General features: G+C 46.2%; 2 protein-coding genes across 2 annotated transcripts; both read left to right on the top strand.

Moving 5' to 3' along the window:
- Window positions 1-851: 851 nt before the first annotated feature.
- LOC306704582 (G protein-activated inward rectifier potassium channel 3-like) lies at window positions 852-3,398 on the top strand (the record flags this gene model as incomplete). Its single annotated transcript, XM_079170991.1, has 3 exons — window positions 852-1,043; window positions 1,533-2,742; window positions 3,196-3,398. The coding sequence occupies 3 exons, from the start codon at window positions 852-854 to the stop codon at window positions 3,396-3,398; spliced, it is 1,605 nt and encodes a 534-aa protein (XP_079027117.1).
- A 1,597-nt stretch (window positions 3,399-4,995) lies between these two features.
- pom121 (POM121 transmembrane nucleoporin) lies at window positions 4,996-13,130 on the top strand (the record flags this gene model as incomplete). The annotated part of the gene is made up of 13 exons (XM_079170969.1): window positions 4,996-5,567; window positions 5,937-6,152; window positions 6,254-6,412; window positions 6,631-6,711; window positions 6,823-6,994; window positions 7,085-7,173; window positions 7,253-7,332; window positions 7,812-7,933; window positions 8,031-8,130; window positions 8,332-8,613; window positions 8,735-10,597; window positions 10,954-11,061; window positions 11,605-13,130. The coding sequence occupies 13 exons, from the start codon at window positions 4,996-4,998 to the stop codon at window positions 11,703-11,705; spliced, it is 3,945 nt and encodes a 1,314-aa protein (XP_079027095.1). The 3' UTR covers window positions 11,706-13,130.
- Between the last annotated feature and the right edge of the window lie 192 nt (window positions 13,131-13,322).

Below are 13,322 nucleotides of genomic sequence, written 5' to 3'. Positions count from 1 at the left end.
TATATAACATCAGAAAATAGAGAAAAAAAAGCTAATTCCAATACATATAAATTATAGTTCATATTAAGTATATTTGTACATCATAATTTATATAAAAAGTATAGCATTTTCCTACTTTTTTGAGAATTGAAGGATGTTTAATATTTCTATGTTTTTTCATTCTTGCCACTTGTGTTTGTGTATGGACAAAACATATTCCATCCTCCATACGTCAGGAGATACAAATCACAACACCTCTACATAATCCAGGAACTTGTAGTTATTAAAAGCAGTCCAGCAACACTGAGATTCAGAAAATACTCTATGTCTATTTCTGCCTGTTTGAGAGGATGCTCTGGACAGCTGCACCACATAGCTGGATCACATGTGTGGTTTGGATTCAGAAACTTTACATTTTGTGTGTGTTTGTTACTGTTCAAACAGAGACACGTGGATTTACAACACTTCAATGGGACACATCTGGATAATGCTTTCTCTAAGCCTTCTGGCAATTTCTTGTAATCTTTTCAAATCCATCGTGTTCCTTGGTGTTTCTCCGATTAATCTTGAGGATTAGAGATAATCCCTACGTGTGTAATACACTGGAGCAGTGACTGAGACACTGGTTAGTCCACTTCAGACAGATGAGACCTCATGTTATGCTGATGAGGAAGTAAAGCAACATTTGCTTTTGGCATCATCACAGCATCATCAATAAGCGTATCTAGGGTGATCTCAGAGATTTGTAAAGATCTAAGTAAAGATAAGGAATTGGAATTAAAAACTGATATATTTGACATTATTCGTTTTAATTTTTTTGCCCAAACAGACAAAAAACCTGAAGAGAAATCCACATCTGGAGGACTTCAGCAATGATCTCCACTGTGATGTGCAGCAGAGAGACTCTACAGAACGTTCAGTGCAACAGTCCCATCAGGAGCCCCGTCGGGGACGAGCCTCGCAGGAACTCCATTCCCCCAGTGCAGACTCTCACCGCTAAACATCTGATGGCATACCTGCCCCAACCACAGTCTGAATCCAACCGCACTCCTTGCACCTTCAAAGTACAGCTTTCTTTAATTATGCGATGTCCCACTCCACTCAAAAATGTGTTTTACTTACTGTTACTTCACTTGGATGTTTGAGTTTCACCGTGCAGAAAGATGTATCTGCTGTTTTCTGCTGAAGAGGAAACGTTTCTTTGTGCTCACCTCAAACCTGTTTAATGTACAAGATGGTTTTGAACTAGTTTGGAAACCACACATTGTGGTCTAGTGTGGTACCAGTCTCCACCTTTAGTTCAGATCATGGCGCCTGGCCTCACAGTCTCCAGAACAAGTGAATTTTTGGACCAATAAAAGATACACTGGTGGTGTCCTCCAGTTTCTGGCACAATATGGCCACATCACCAGTATCTACAGCCACATTGCTCTGCGACATTCTGGAGGACACTTTAGAATAGGACAATAGGACAAAACTTATGAATCTACTCATCATTTATTAAATAGTTTTGTACTTTTGTGAATATTATGCCTTATCTTCCTTCATTTCAGGCTACAGCTAAATCCACTGTTGCTGCCATAAGGACCACCAAAAGAACCTCTCTCATCCACAACTTGAACTACGCTAAGTGCTCCTCCCTCCCACCATCCCAGGAGGGCTCCCCCTCCCTGAGTTCCTACAGCCAGTCCTCTCACGCTCTGACTTTGGCTGAGCAAGAGCCCCAACCCCAACCGCACGCTATCCAAGCAGCTCCTCTGGAACCAGTAGAGGAGACGTCAAAGCCTCAGCGTTTTCATCACAGCAAAGGCCTCAAGCGCTTCAGCTCGAGGTGGCAATCGGTAGGCTCCACTGGCAGCGGCCCCAACATTCCCGTGTCTGCCATCGAGAAGCTGCATATTGCAAAGAGCCACAAGAAGCGCTGTAAGCTCCTGGGTGATGAGCACTCAACGCATGTCACCGCCACTAATCTGCGCCAACGTTACGTCTCCAAGGATGGCAAGTGCAGGGTCAATCTGGGACCTATTACAGACAAGAGTCGCTTCCTCTCAGATATTTTCACCACATTGGTGGACCTCAAGTTTTGCTGGTTCCTTCTCGTCTTCACTATGTGCTACATTCTCACATGGGTGGGCTTTGGTGGAATTTACTTCTTCGGTGCCTGGTTGCGGGATGACATTACACATGTTCACGACCCACAATGGAAGGCATGTTTCCAAAATGTTGACAGTTTCCTTTCAGCCCTGCTGCTGTCGTTGGAGAGCCAGAGGACTATTGGCTACGGCTCCAGGATGGTGACAGCCAACTGCTCTGAGGGTACGATACTCCTGATGGTCCAGTCCATCCTTGGCTCCATTATCGATGCTCTGATGGTGGGTTGCATGTTTGTTAAAATCTCTAGGCCACAGCAGAGAGCCCAGACACTGATCTTCAGCAAACACTGTGTCATATGTGAGCGTGACGAGAAGCTGTGCATGCTCTTCCGCATTGGTGATCTGAGAGCGAGCCACATGGTGGATGCCAAAATCCGAGCCAAGCTGATCAAATCCAGGCAGACAAAGGAGGGCGAGTTCATCCCACTGGAGCAGTCGGAAATCAACCTGGGCTACGACACCGGGGGGGACAGGCTGCTCCTGGTGGAACCCCAGACCATCACCCACGTCATCAATAAAAGCAGCCCCTTCTGGGAGTTGGGGTCCGAGCGTTTGAAGAGGGAGTCCTTTGAGATCATTGTCATCCTGGAGGGCATCGTGGAAGCATCAGGTCAGTAGAGGTGTTTGAAGTATTGTGCTGTCCTCCAACTAAGTTCATATCCAATGCAGGTACATTTCAAAACGTTGCAATTTTAGATCCTTTTCTTCCTCAAAAGAAGAGTTGTCAAAGACTTAAACGGTGCATCTAATAGATGCGTTGATGGAAAGATCATGGCCTGCTGCTTGAATGTCAGGATACAGATCTGTTCTACTCTGACTCTCTCTGATCTCTGATGGGTTTCAAAACACTATTGTGAATCTCTGTTCTTATAAGGTGCCAAGTGTGGATAGAACGCAATAATGGGAGTGAAAAAGCTGTATATGCATATCAATGGTCATAGGCAATTTAAAATGCAACATTACATATATCCTGATGCGAATGCTGTTCTTCATATTTATTCGTCAGGTCTCATTCCAATAAAGTGACATTTAGCTGACTCTCTGATGCTTTGTTGTGTTGCAGGCATGACATGCCAGGCGAGGACCTCCTACACGGAGGACGAGGTCCTCTGGGGCCACCGCTTTGAGTCGTGCATTTCCTTGGAGAAAGGGGCTTTTCTCGTGGAGTACAGTGCATTTCACAAAACCTTTGAAGTCCAAATGTCCCCACTCAGCGCAAAAGACAGCAAAGAAACAAGAAGTCGTGTTTTAGAAAATGCTGGCTAAAATAATAGTCCTTGGGTCTGTATTAAAGTGGCAATCTTGAAGATTTTCATTTGGATGAATGTCTGTTAAGTGAAGTAAGTGATTGAGCCTATGGCTAAGTGATGAAAGTATTGCAATATTTTTATATCTGCAGTATTACAAATTGGCTGTCTGTGGCGGCATTTCCGTAAAAGAAATGCTGTATTATGGCTTTTCTCCATTGGATAGAAACAAAAAATGTTACTATGCAAACAATTCTAAAAACTTGAAGCTTATGTATCAACAAAAAGACTCCAGACTGTTACACGCTGAGCACAATTTCATTGTTTTTATGCAGAGAGAAATTCTAAATCAACAAGGACTGAAATCTTTAGGATTGCCCATTTAACATAACATATAATGAGTGACTTCAAGTGATATTCCCTGATAAATTATAACATTCATACTTCATGAGTATTAATCTCAGGGGCAGCCATAATGTATGTTGCTCTGTCGTGTGTATAATAAGGTTTGCTTTTATTGTGACATTATGAAAATTGTTATGTTGTGTTTAATTAAAAATAAACCTCCTGTTGAACCCAATTGTCTGTAATAATTTCTGGGCAAATGAAAAAGTAGTGTGGAACAAGATAATCTTAACTCAAAGGTCCACTTACATCCTGGCTTTTTCTGGACCTTTCAACACCAGTTTGTTCAACTCCGTGGTCTTCATTCAGTGAATAGAACTGTGGCTGTCATAGTAGTACCATCAGCCAAAACTGACCTTGTCACTGCTTTATTAATTCATGTTTCATTATTGAATGATTATTACTGTAATGCAGAATGGCATTGTTGTAGCTGGTCGAGGTGGAGCTCATTTAATAATTGATCACATTAAATTATTTTTTGCAAAGAACTAAAGCTGTTAGATGAATGTAGAGGAGTAGAAGTATAAAGTAGAATAAAATAAAAATAATTTAAGACTCCCCCATAATAATAACATTTGTTGATACCAAATGAACTCTGACCGTGAGAACTGAGCAAGTGAGATTGGTTGAAATCTCTAGAAAAAGCTGAATATGTTCAGAAAAACCCCCAACAGTGCCTTCGATGTCTGAAGAAGATAGCTAAGTTAGATGTTGACTTTGTTTTATAAAGCTGCACAGATGCAAACAGTCTTTCAAACCCTCAGTCATTTCTCTTCTAAAATCTAAATATCAGCTTGACCACCCAACCAAGTTTTGTCTATATTGCTTTCAACTTATAACCTATTTTTCTTACTTATGTATGTACTCTATGCTTTCACTATTTGTTATATGTTATGTGCCTTGCATGTTTTTTTAAATATTGTGTCTGAGAACAAATACAGTTCTACTTTAATGGACTTGATACGTTTGTTCAGTCAATTGCATAACAGCTCTATAACATTGTTAGCAATGGTTTTCTATGTGCATGCACAATGACAGATCATTCCATTCTGTCTCACGATTCAATATCAAGAAATGTGTGTTTTTTGTAATACATTCTCTTCAGTATGATTCAACTCCAGCTCGCTATGTGGCGCTGCAGCACCAAACTATCCATCACCTCTTAAAACCAAAGAAGAAGAAGTAGCGTCAGAAGAGCAGCATGATGGGATATGAGAGTCCTCCGGCGGCGCGCTGCCGCCATGTCACCTAGAGATAAACATTTAGTGATTCTCCTACTTCTAGGCATAGTTACTCTCGCTTTTCAGTTTAATCCTACATTCATTTTCGTGACTTTAATTATCGCTGTGTGTTGTATTGTGTTTTACTATCTCAGTGGAGAACCGCTTCCCGCCAGGTTAGGCCTCAATCCGCGACCTGGGGTGAACCTCCTGTCCGTCCTCCGGCGCTGGTTGTGGGGTTGGGGGGTAACCGGCGTGTCGGTGGCCGCGCGGGGGAGAACCAAGAGCGGTAGCAACAAAACCGAGCTCCGCGACGCAGAGAGAGACTTCAGAGAAAGGATAGTTGAAACTGGGATTTATCGGAGGGAAACCTTGGCAAGTGACTCTTTTCTTTTCAGCCCTCGGGATTTCCTCATGGGGAGTTACATCGGGAAACCCGAAAGTCCAACCGCCGGCTCAGTGAGGCCGAGAGCGGGGAGAAACCCCCGAGAGCAGCTGCGGGAGAAACTGTCCCGACCCAACCATGCTGTCTACACCCCCAACAGGAGGCTGTCTTTTGCTGGGTAAGTTTATAACCAAACCACGTTACCGTCAGGAGGCGGTGGCGTCCAGAAGATAACTGTTCAATTTCTTGGCGGGTTTTTTTAAACGTTAATTATTAACGTTAAGGATACTTAACATGTACAAGTACCTTATCAGCTCAACCATTCACTCAAATAGTCAAAAATGTATATAGTAGCTGCCTCTAAAAGGGATACTGGATAGAGATAGAACATTCTAGAAAATAGCAATATTGTCATTGTGAACCAGAATAATGGCTTCTAGTTCTCAGAAAGTCTGTGGGATCACAACAATATCTTTTATTGAAGATGTGTGGTGTTGTATTCAGGTAGCATGCATCTACTCTTGTATTATATTGTTTGTTTTTTCAGGGAGCCTCTGGGCACAGCGGGCAGATTCACCATTACCCCCCAGCGTCACTATCCCTTGCAGCAGCAAGGAGCCTCCTCGGTGGGAGTCCTGCCTCCTGTCCATTGGGATTTAGGCTTCAGGAAGAAGAACATCCTCAGCCCCCGAAACTCTTCGGCTGTCCTCAGCCCCGTCACTGTGAAGATTGCCCGGCCAGACCACCACCACAGTTCCCCCAGGTCTCTACATTTGTGTCAACAGCCGGATTTTGTTGGTTGTGTTGCTGTGGCTTTGCTGTTAGAATGTTAACTCTGACCAGAGCTTGTTTTTTTTCTTTTAGTTTGGACCATCTGAGTTGTGCAGGGCTCCCCAGGGCCCCCAGGGCCCCCGTGGACCCCTGCTCCAGAGAAAGCGTCCTCAAGGTGCTGAAGGAAAGCCGCAAGAGAGAAGTGGAGGACGAGGACAAAAGCTTCGCAACTGAGCAGAAAAGCAAGCGAAGGTACGAAGCTGAAAGGAGACTCTGGTGTTATCAATCTGAATACCTTCTTGCGGTATAAGTGACATCAATCTGGTTAGCAAGGCTACAGGAAACTAGTCAGCTTTCCCGTTATAACATGCATCAATATATTCCAACTGAGTGCTCTGTAGGACCGTGTTCATACAGTCAGTCAGTTGAAGTGTTATGCGTGTTTGTAATTCGTTCCCATTACCCTATAGGCGTAATGACAGCGGTGGAAGTGCACACTCTGCTTTTGAGCCTCTTCTGCCTAACGGGACACCAACACAGCTGGTCCCTAAGTAAGTTTAACTTTTACTGAAGTGACAGCAGTTTTACTGACTGTGCATTTAACACTGTGAAAGTAAAGTGGGGCCGTCTAAATGTAGGTGGAAATGCTTTCCTTCCTGCAGGCCAGGAAACCTGAAAAGAGGGATAGCCTCTCTGGCGGAAGACTCCATCATGAAGAGGTCTCGCACGTCCTCCATCAGCTCTGGCAGTGGGGCCCATGCCCCAAGAGGAACCCCGGGCACAAGGAGAAACCCCATTCAGAGCTCCTACAGTTCTTCACTAGGCCTCGGCCAGGTAACGACTATACGCTGCATTACAGTGCACATGGCCCTGCACAGATAGAGTGGAGTTATTAAGCTTTATCTCCATGTTTTACAATCGCAGTGGAAGAAGCGGTCGGCAGCCAGCTCCCCTCTGTCCAGTCCCGGTTCATCTCGCTCGCAGACTCCAGAGGGAGCCTCCAAAAGACCCAGGTATGTCTCTGCTGCTCTCCTGCTAGTCGTCCACATTCAATCTAATATTGCAGTTTGTAACTTGTGGTTTCATTTCCAGGGAAGACAACGGGCTGTCTCCAAGCTCGGCATCCTCGGTGAGGTCAGACCAGGCGGCCTCAGACAAGCCACCCGTTATTTGTAAGTCCCATTTATCTCCAATTGCTGTCTTGCTGACTTCCTCAGGCTCAGATGTGCAGCTCTGCAGCAGATTATGCAGGACTGTTAACATTATTGACAGAACTTACTTTGCCCAGTGTGCGAAACTCTTAACCTGATTAACAGCAGTGTCCCCGTGTTAAGCTGTTGACGCGTCAGCAATCTCCTGCAAGTTCAATATGGTACCAACAGCTGGAGATGCACTGATCTGACTAAATAATGAATTCAGATGCCTCAACTCGGATTAGACACTAGAGTGAACTACTTCATGTTTGGGCGATATTTGATCCACTTAACGGGGTCAGTATTAGTGCAGATACTGATCCACCATATCGGATCAGTGCATCCCTACCCAAAACTGTGAGTTGGTTGTATGGAAGTGGACACTATGTTATGTCTTTCAGTTGGATTTAGTTTCATTGTCCTTTTATTTCTTTTTTTTTTATATCACAACGTTTCAGCCAAACTGACCCCAGTCCCCAAGGTCCCAGTTACTACCTCAACAGACTCTGCTGGTAGTGGTGGAAAGAGAAAACGCAAGATCCAGCTGGTGTCCAGCCACCGGGACGATCACATCTCTCTGGTGAGGAGTGGTACACTGTCAGACTTCCCTTGTTTATATAGTCCTGCGTTACAGCGACCTAGATTTCTCTTCTTAACTCCCGGTGTTGATTTTGCAGCCCCCGCCTCCAGAGCTGGGCTACACCATCACTGTGAAAGACCTCGATGAAGAGAAAAAAGCTGCCCTCAGCAAGATCCAGAAGGTCCTGGAGACGCCCGGTGAGTGAAAGCAGCCACAGGAATACACCATTAAACTCTTCTTCTTTAACTTCTGCACTTGTTGAGTCATGCTGCCCTGTTACCCTCCATTCACAGACTCAAACACTGGAAAGGTCACTGTGTAATAGAGTGAAGCAGCTTTTCGCTTCTTGCTTCTGCAAGCCACCATCCTGACCTCCCTGTTGATTTGTCCTTGTTCAGCTCCGGAGCCGGAGAAGTCTGCCTCCCCCCCAGCCGCCATGACCACCCAGCTCGGCACCTCTTACAGCTCCACCAGCACAACCACCCTGAGCAGCCTCCTAGCAGCTCCTCTGCCCACGGCCTCCAGCTCTGCCATCCCGGTCATCAATCTGGACCCCAGCCCAGGCAGCAGCGTCGGCACGGCCCCCGCGGCCCCCGCGGCCTCGAACCCACTGCTGGAGGCTCTGAAGATGAAGATCAGTATTCCTTCTAGCGCCACAAGTGCTGCCAACACAGCTACAGGTACGACCGCTGAACTGAAATGTATATTATTAAAATCTCAAACACCAAAGAATAAAATAAACATTTTCACTTTATCCTGATCATTTGATTCTGACATGTTTTGTTTGTTTTGTGTCTGTAGTGTCTGCATCCACCACACCGGTACAACCCAGTGGCTTAACTCTGAAGGTTTCGACTCCAGTGGTGACCCCACAGCTCCCTCCCGCCTCCCAGTCTCATTCCTCCTCTGCTGGTGTGGCGCAGCCCTCTGCCTTTACTCATGTGCTGGGTCAGGTCTCCAAAACTTCCAGCGGCACTACACCTGTTACAGGAACAGGCTTGTTTGGATTGGCGAGTCAGATCAGCTCCCCCGCTGCTTCTTCAGCTTCTTACGCGGCCACTGCAACCGCTCCGACCGCTCCAGCCAGCAGCTCAGTGTCAGTCGGTAATACCAACCCTCTGCTGGCTTCAGGGTTCAAGCCAATTTTTTCTGTCACCACCACCTCCACCCCTGCAGCTACTTCAGCCACTGAGAGCAAACCTCCTGCCCAAAATTTCAAGCCCATCTTTGGAGCTGCCACTGCAGGCGCAGGCTTTGGACCGCCTCCACCCTACACAACCACAAACCCAGCTTCTACAGTTTCTTTAAGTGGCGCATCTTCGATGTTTGGATCTACAAGCAGCACCATAGTTACCCCATCTGGTTTCCCCGGCATGACCAATGTCCCCACTTGCACAGCCTCTACCGGCTCCATCCCCACCACACAGCCTGCAGGCCAGCCAGCTGTGAAATCCCTCTTTGGAAACTGGTCCGCACCATCCACAACAGGTACCAGCTCAGCGTCAGCGCAGGCCCCTAATACAGGGAGCACATTTCAGTTTGGAACTGCTACCACCACTACTTCAGCCGCCCCCGCTGCTGCTGACACCACAACCTCCAGCAACGGCGCCTTCGCTTTTGGTGCCACACAGCCAGACCCTCAAGCAGCAAACCAGAAGGTGTTTTCCTTTGGCCAGGCAGCACCCAGCCAGAACACAACCACTGCTTCATTCGGAGGTTTTACCATGGCCAACACGGCCGCCACCACTGCTGCTGCCACCACTGCTGCCGCCACCACCCAGTCCAACTTCGCCTTTGGAAAGCAGTCGTTTCAAGCAACGGTGGCGCAGTCGACCTTTGGCTCTTCAGCAGCACCGGTGGCGCAGTCGACCTTCGGCTCCTCAGCAGCACCGGTGGCGCAGTCGACCTTCGGCTCCTCAGCAGCACCGGTGGCGCAGTCGACCTTCGGCGCCTCAGCGGCAGCGCAGTCAACTTTCGGCTCCTCAGCGCCAGCGCAGTCAACTTTCGGCTCCTCAGTGCCAGCGCAGTCAACCTTCGGCTCCTCAGCGCCAGTGCAGTCAACTTTCGGCTCCTCAGCGCCAGCGCAGTCAACTTTTGGCTCCTCAGCGCCAGCGCAGTCAACTTTTGGCTCCTCAGCGGCAATGCAGTCAACCTTCGGCGCCCCAGCGGCAACGGCGGCGCAGTCGACCTTCGGCGCCTCAGTGGCAGCGCAGTCGACCTTCGGCTCCTCAGCGGCAGCCCCGAAACAGTTCGGCTTTGGAGGCAGCGGGGTGGCCTCGTCCACACCTTCTAACACCGCCCCTCCTCCTTTCCCTTTCGGGTCAGCTGCTGTCACCACAGCAACCAGCTTTGGGACCCCAGCTAAACCAGCATTTGGAGCCAGCTCCACTGGTTTTGCTTTCGGTGGCACCACTGCTCCCTCAGCTGCACCCTCGGGCTTCGGTGCAGCGACCCAGACTCAGAGCTCCTCCTCAGCAGGCTTCTCATTCGGCAGCGCTGCTCCTCAGCAGGTTCCCCCCGGCCCCGCTCAGCCAGCACCCGGTGGATTTAACTTCGGCGCTCGAATGCCATGCCCCCAGTTTGGAACCCCGGTCCCCAATAATCCTGCACCACAGATGGGAAGCTTCAACTTTGGGGCTGCTGCTACTGACAAACCTGCTTTTGGTACGTTTTTTTTTTTTATGTTGCTTGTTTATATTTTTAACCTAGCTACAGTGAGATTTCTGAAAGAAGCACATTCAGAGTCAGAAAGACGGGTTTGGCTTTCACAATTAGTAAACTTGAGAGTATGTCATCCGCAGACAGACAAACACTCAAATTTCACTATTTAAAATGGGAAATCAATGCTATACAGACACAGGTTCACTGCCTCATGTTTCAGCGTCTGTGGCCTCTTGGTCAAAAACGATATTCTGATATCGCTTCAAGGACCGGTCTAAATTTGTTTCTGTTCCAGTACAATTGAATGGTGTATTCAGTTATTTTTGGTTTATTCACGTTGTGTACTGCTCTCTGTGCAGGGACGTCTACCCCATCCTTCGGCCAGAGTGCTGCTGCTGCTGCTGTAGGTCCAATTCCCTTTGGAAGCCCTGGAACTCCAGTCCAAAACTTCAACGCTGTTCCTTTTGGTAAGTCATGAATGCTTTTTGTTAAGCCCAGCTGAGCAGGCTTTTCACAGCAGGTAAAGGGTGTTGATGATTAGTAGAAGCTGTTGAGCAGCGGCTGAGCGACTCTCATTCTTCAGAGACCGACCACTAAATTAGCTAAATAAAATGATAAACAAGCGGCGATGTACTCGGCCAATCGCTGATATATTCATCTGTACACCAAGCTCTAGTAGCAAGACACTTGCACACTCTGCTCCGGTGCCGTACACTAGAGAAGTTATCTGCTCCCAACATAGACAAGACTCTGGCAGAGCTTACCATTATGTCATTCAGTGTAATCACCAATGTGGTGTCAGGAGCCATGCAGCCCAAAGTTTACGACTGTGTGGTCTGCTTTTAGGTTATATCTGACCCTAACTAAATACAATTCAGTCTGTTTTGGGTGAATCCCTTGGAAAACTTGAGTGCAACCCTAACTGAAATGTATGTGAAATTGTTAGAAGTAGAAAGAAATGTTAATTTAGATCGTTAGAAATGACACGTCCTGTTTGTTTTTATCCACAGGGTCTCCAGCGACTCCCTCCTTCTCTATCGGAGCCGGATCAAAGCCATCTGGAGCTCGCCAGAGGCTGCAGGCGCGGAGGCAACACAACAGGAAGAAGTAACCGGCTACATGTGTCCAGCACCGCTTTCACAGAGGACTCCAGCCGCCGCTGCTGTCGCTGCTCCGGTTAATCTGGCTAACATTGCTCTGTTTCTAAACCCAACACCCCCCCCCCCCCCCCCCCCCCCCCCAAAACAACCGGGCCAACACCATGCCCTCTGCTCCTCCCTTCCCCTCCTCCGGTGGGGTGTGCTGGCCCCGAAAAACATTGTGTTTGCAGAGGAGTTAGAAAGAGCACAGCGGCTGGTTGAGTTAATGCTGCCTGGATGACTACATGACCCAGAGAGGGAATGTAGCAGTGAGGAGACAGAATCCATAACAATGTACTATACTTGAAGAGAGAAAAGACAATTCAGTAGTTTTGATTTTGAACAAAAGCAGATCCAAAGTTATTTTTTGTTTTTTTCTTTATAGTATGTGGACACTCATTGGTTCGTCTTAAGGAGGAAGTTCAGTCAGGCAAAGACACGGAGCTCACGGCTCAAACGTTTATTTTTTTACGTAAAGCGCTCACTGGTTTGTATATTACAGAGTATTTGAGTGCATTATCTGAATGAGTCTGAATACGGCGGAATGCTCGGTTGATTCAGATAAGGTACACAACACTGCAGTGTAAATGTAAAGTTACGAGACGTTTGCATTTTAAATTATTTTTTTAATTGGCTCTCTGACCCTGTAAATGAATGATGTGTTTCTGCACTTGAAGGGCGACTTAGTAAATGTCTTAATGTAGTTAGCGCAGACCCTTGTGTTCTTTTTTTTTTCATACTCTTTTGTCATTGCAAGCATTCCCAGAGTCCTCATGGATGGCCTTGTTTTTGTTTTTTGATAGTGACTGCCAACACTGATGTAATGAGCAGGTCAGTATGTGATTAAGATGACTTGTCTTAACTTGTGCTGACTAAACCAAAGCCAATTCTTCAACTTCATGCCTGTGCAAAGAATCTGTGATCTCGTCTTTACATCCTGAGATGTGTGTTGGTGCCAGACTACCTCTCTTTCCTCCAGGCACTGAATCTGTGTTACTTCACTGAGAAAGAAATCTGATGGGATCAACTAGATCGAATTAGATTTTACGTTTTAACTACTGTTAATACAGATGTACCTTTAATGAATACAGTGAGGTTTTTAAACATCTGCAAAGCAACACATTATCCCCACTTCTGGAATAAAGCTATTATATTAAGTTACACTACATAAACATAATTTACTAATAATAGTCTGTTTATCATGGAAATTCTCACTATGATACAAGGATTTTTGTAGTCTCTACTGTCTGTCACTCTCGCCACAAGTTGAAGAATATTGTCAAACAAACATGTCGGTAAAACCATTAGTCGGCCATCAGTTATTTTATTAAAATGATTTCTGTTCTTATAAAAAAAAAATCACCTCTTGTGAAACGTGAGCAGTCTCTGATGCAGTTTTTGATGGTGAATTTTGAATTAATAAAAAATGAATTTTGGACGTAGATGTTCCAACAAGAACACAAATTACATCTTCAAGTTCCCATTATTCTACTTTTCTCCCATGATGACTTCATGTGACGTATATACAGTATTTACCGACCATACTACATACTAATATTAGCAGGAGACCGGTTTTTTAATAGATGGTA

This window comes from Pholis gunnellus (genome assembly GCF_910591455.1).
Source record: "Pholis gunnellus genome assembly, chromosome: 13".
NCBI lineage: Eukaryota > Metazoa > Chordata > Actinopteri > Perciformes > Pholidae > Pholis > Pholis gunnellus.
This window is presented reverse-complemented; position numbering and strand designations above follow the sequence as displayed.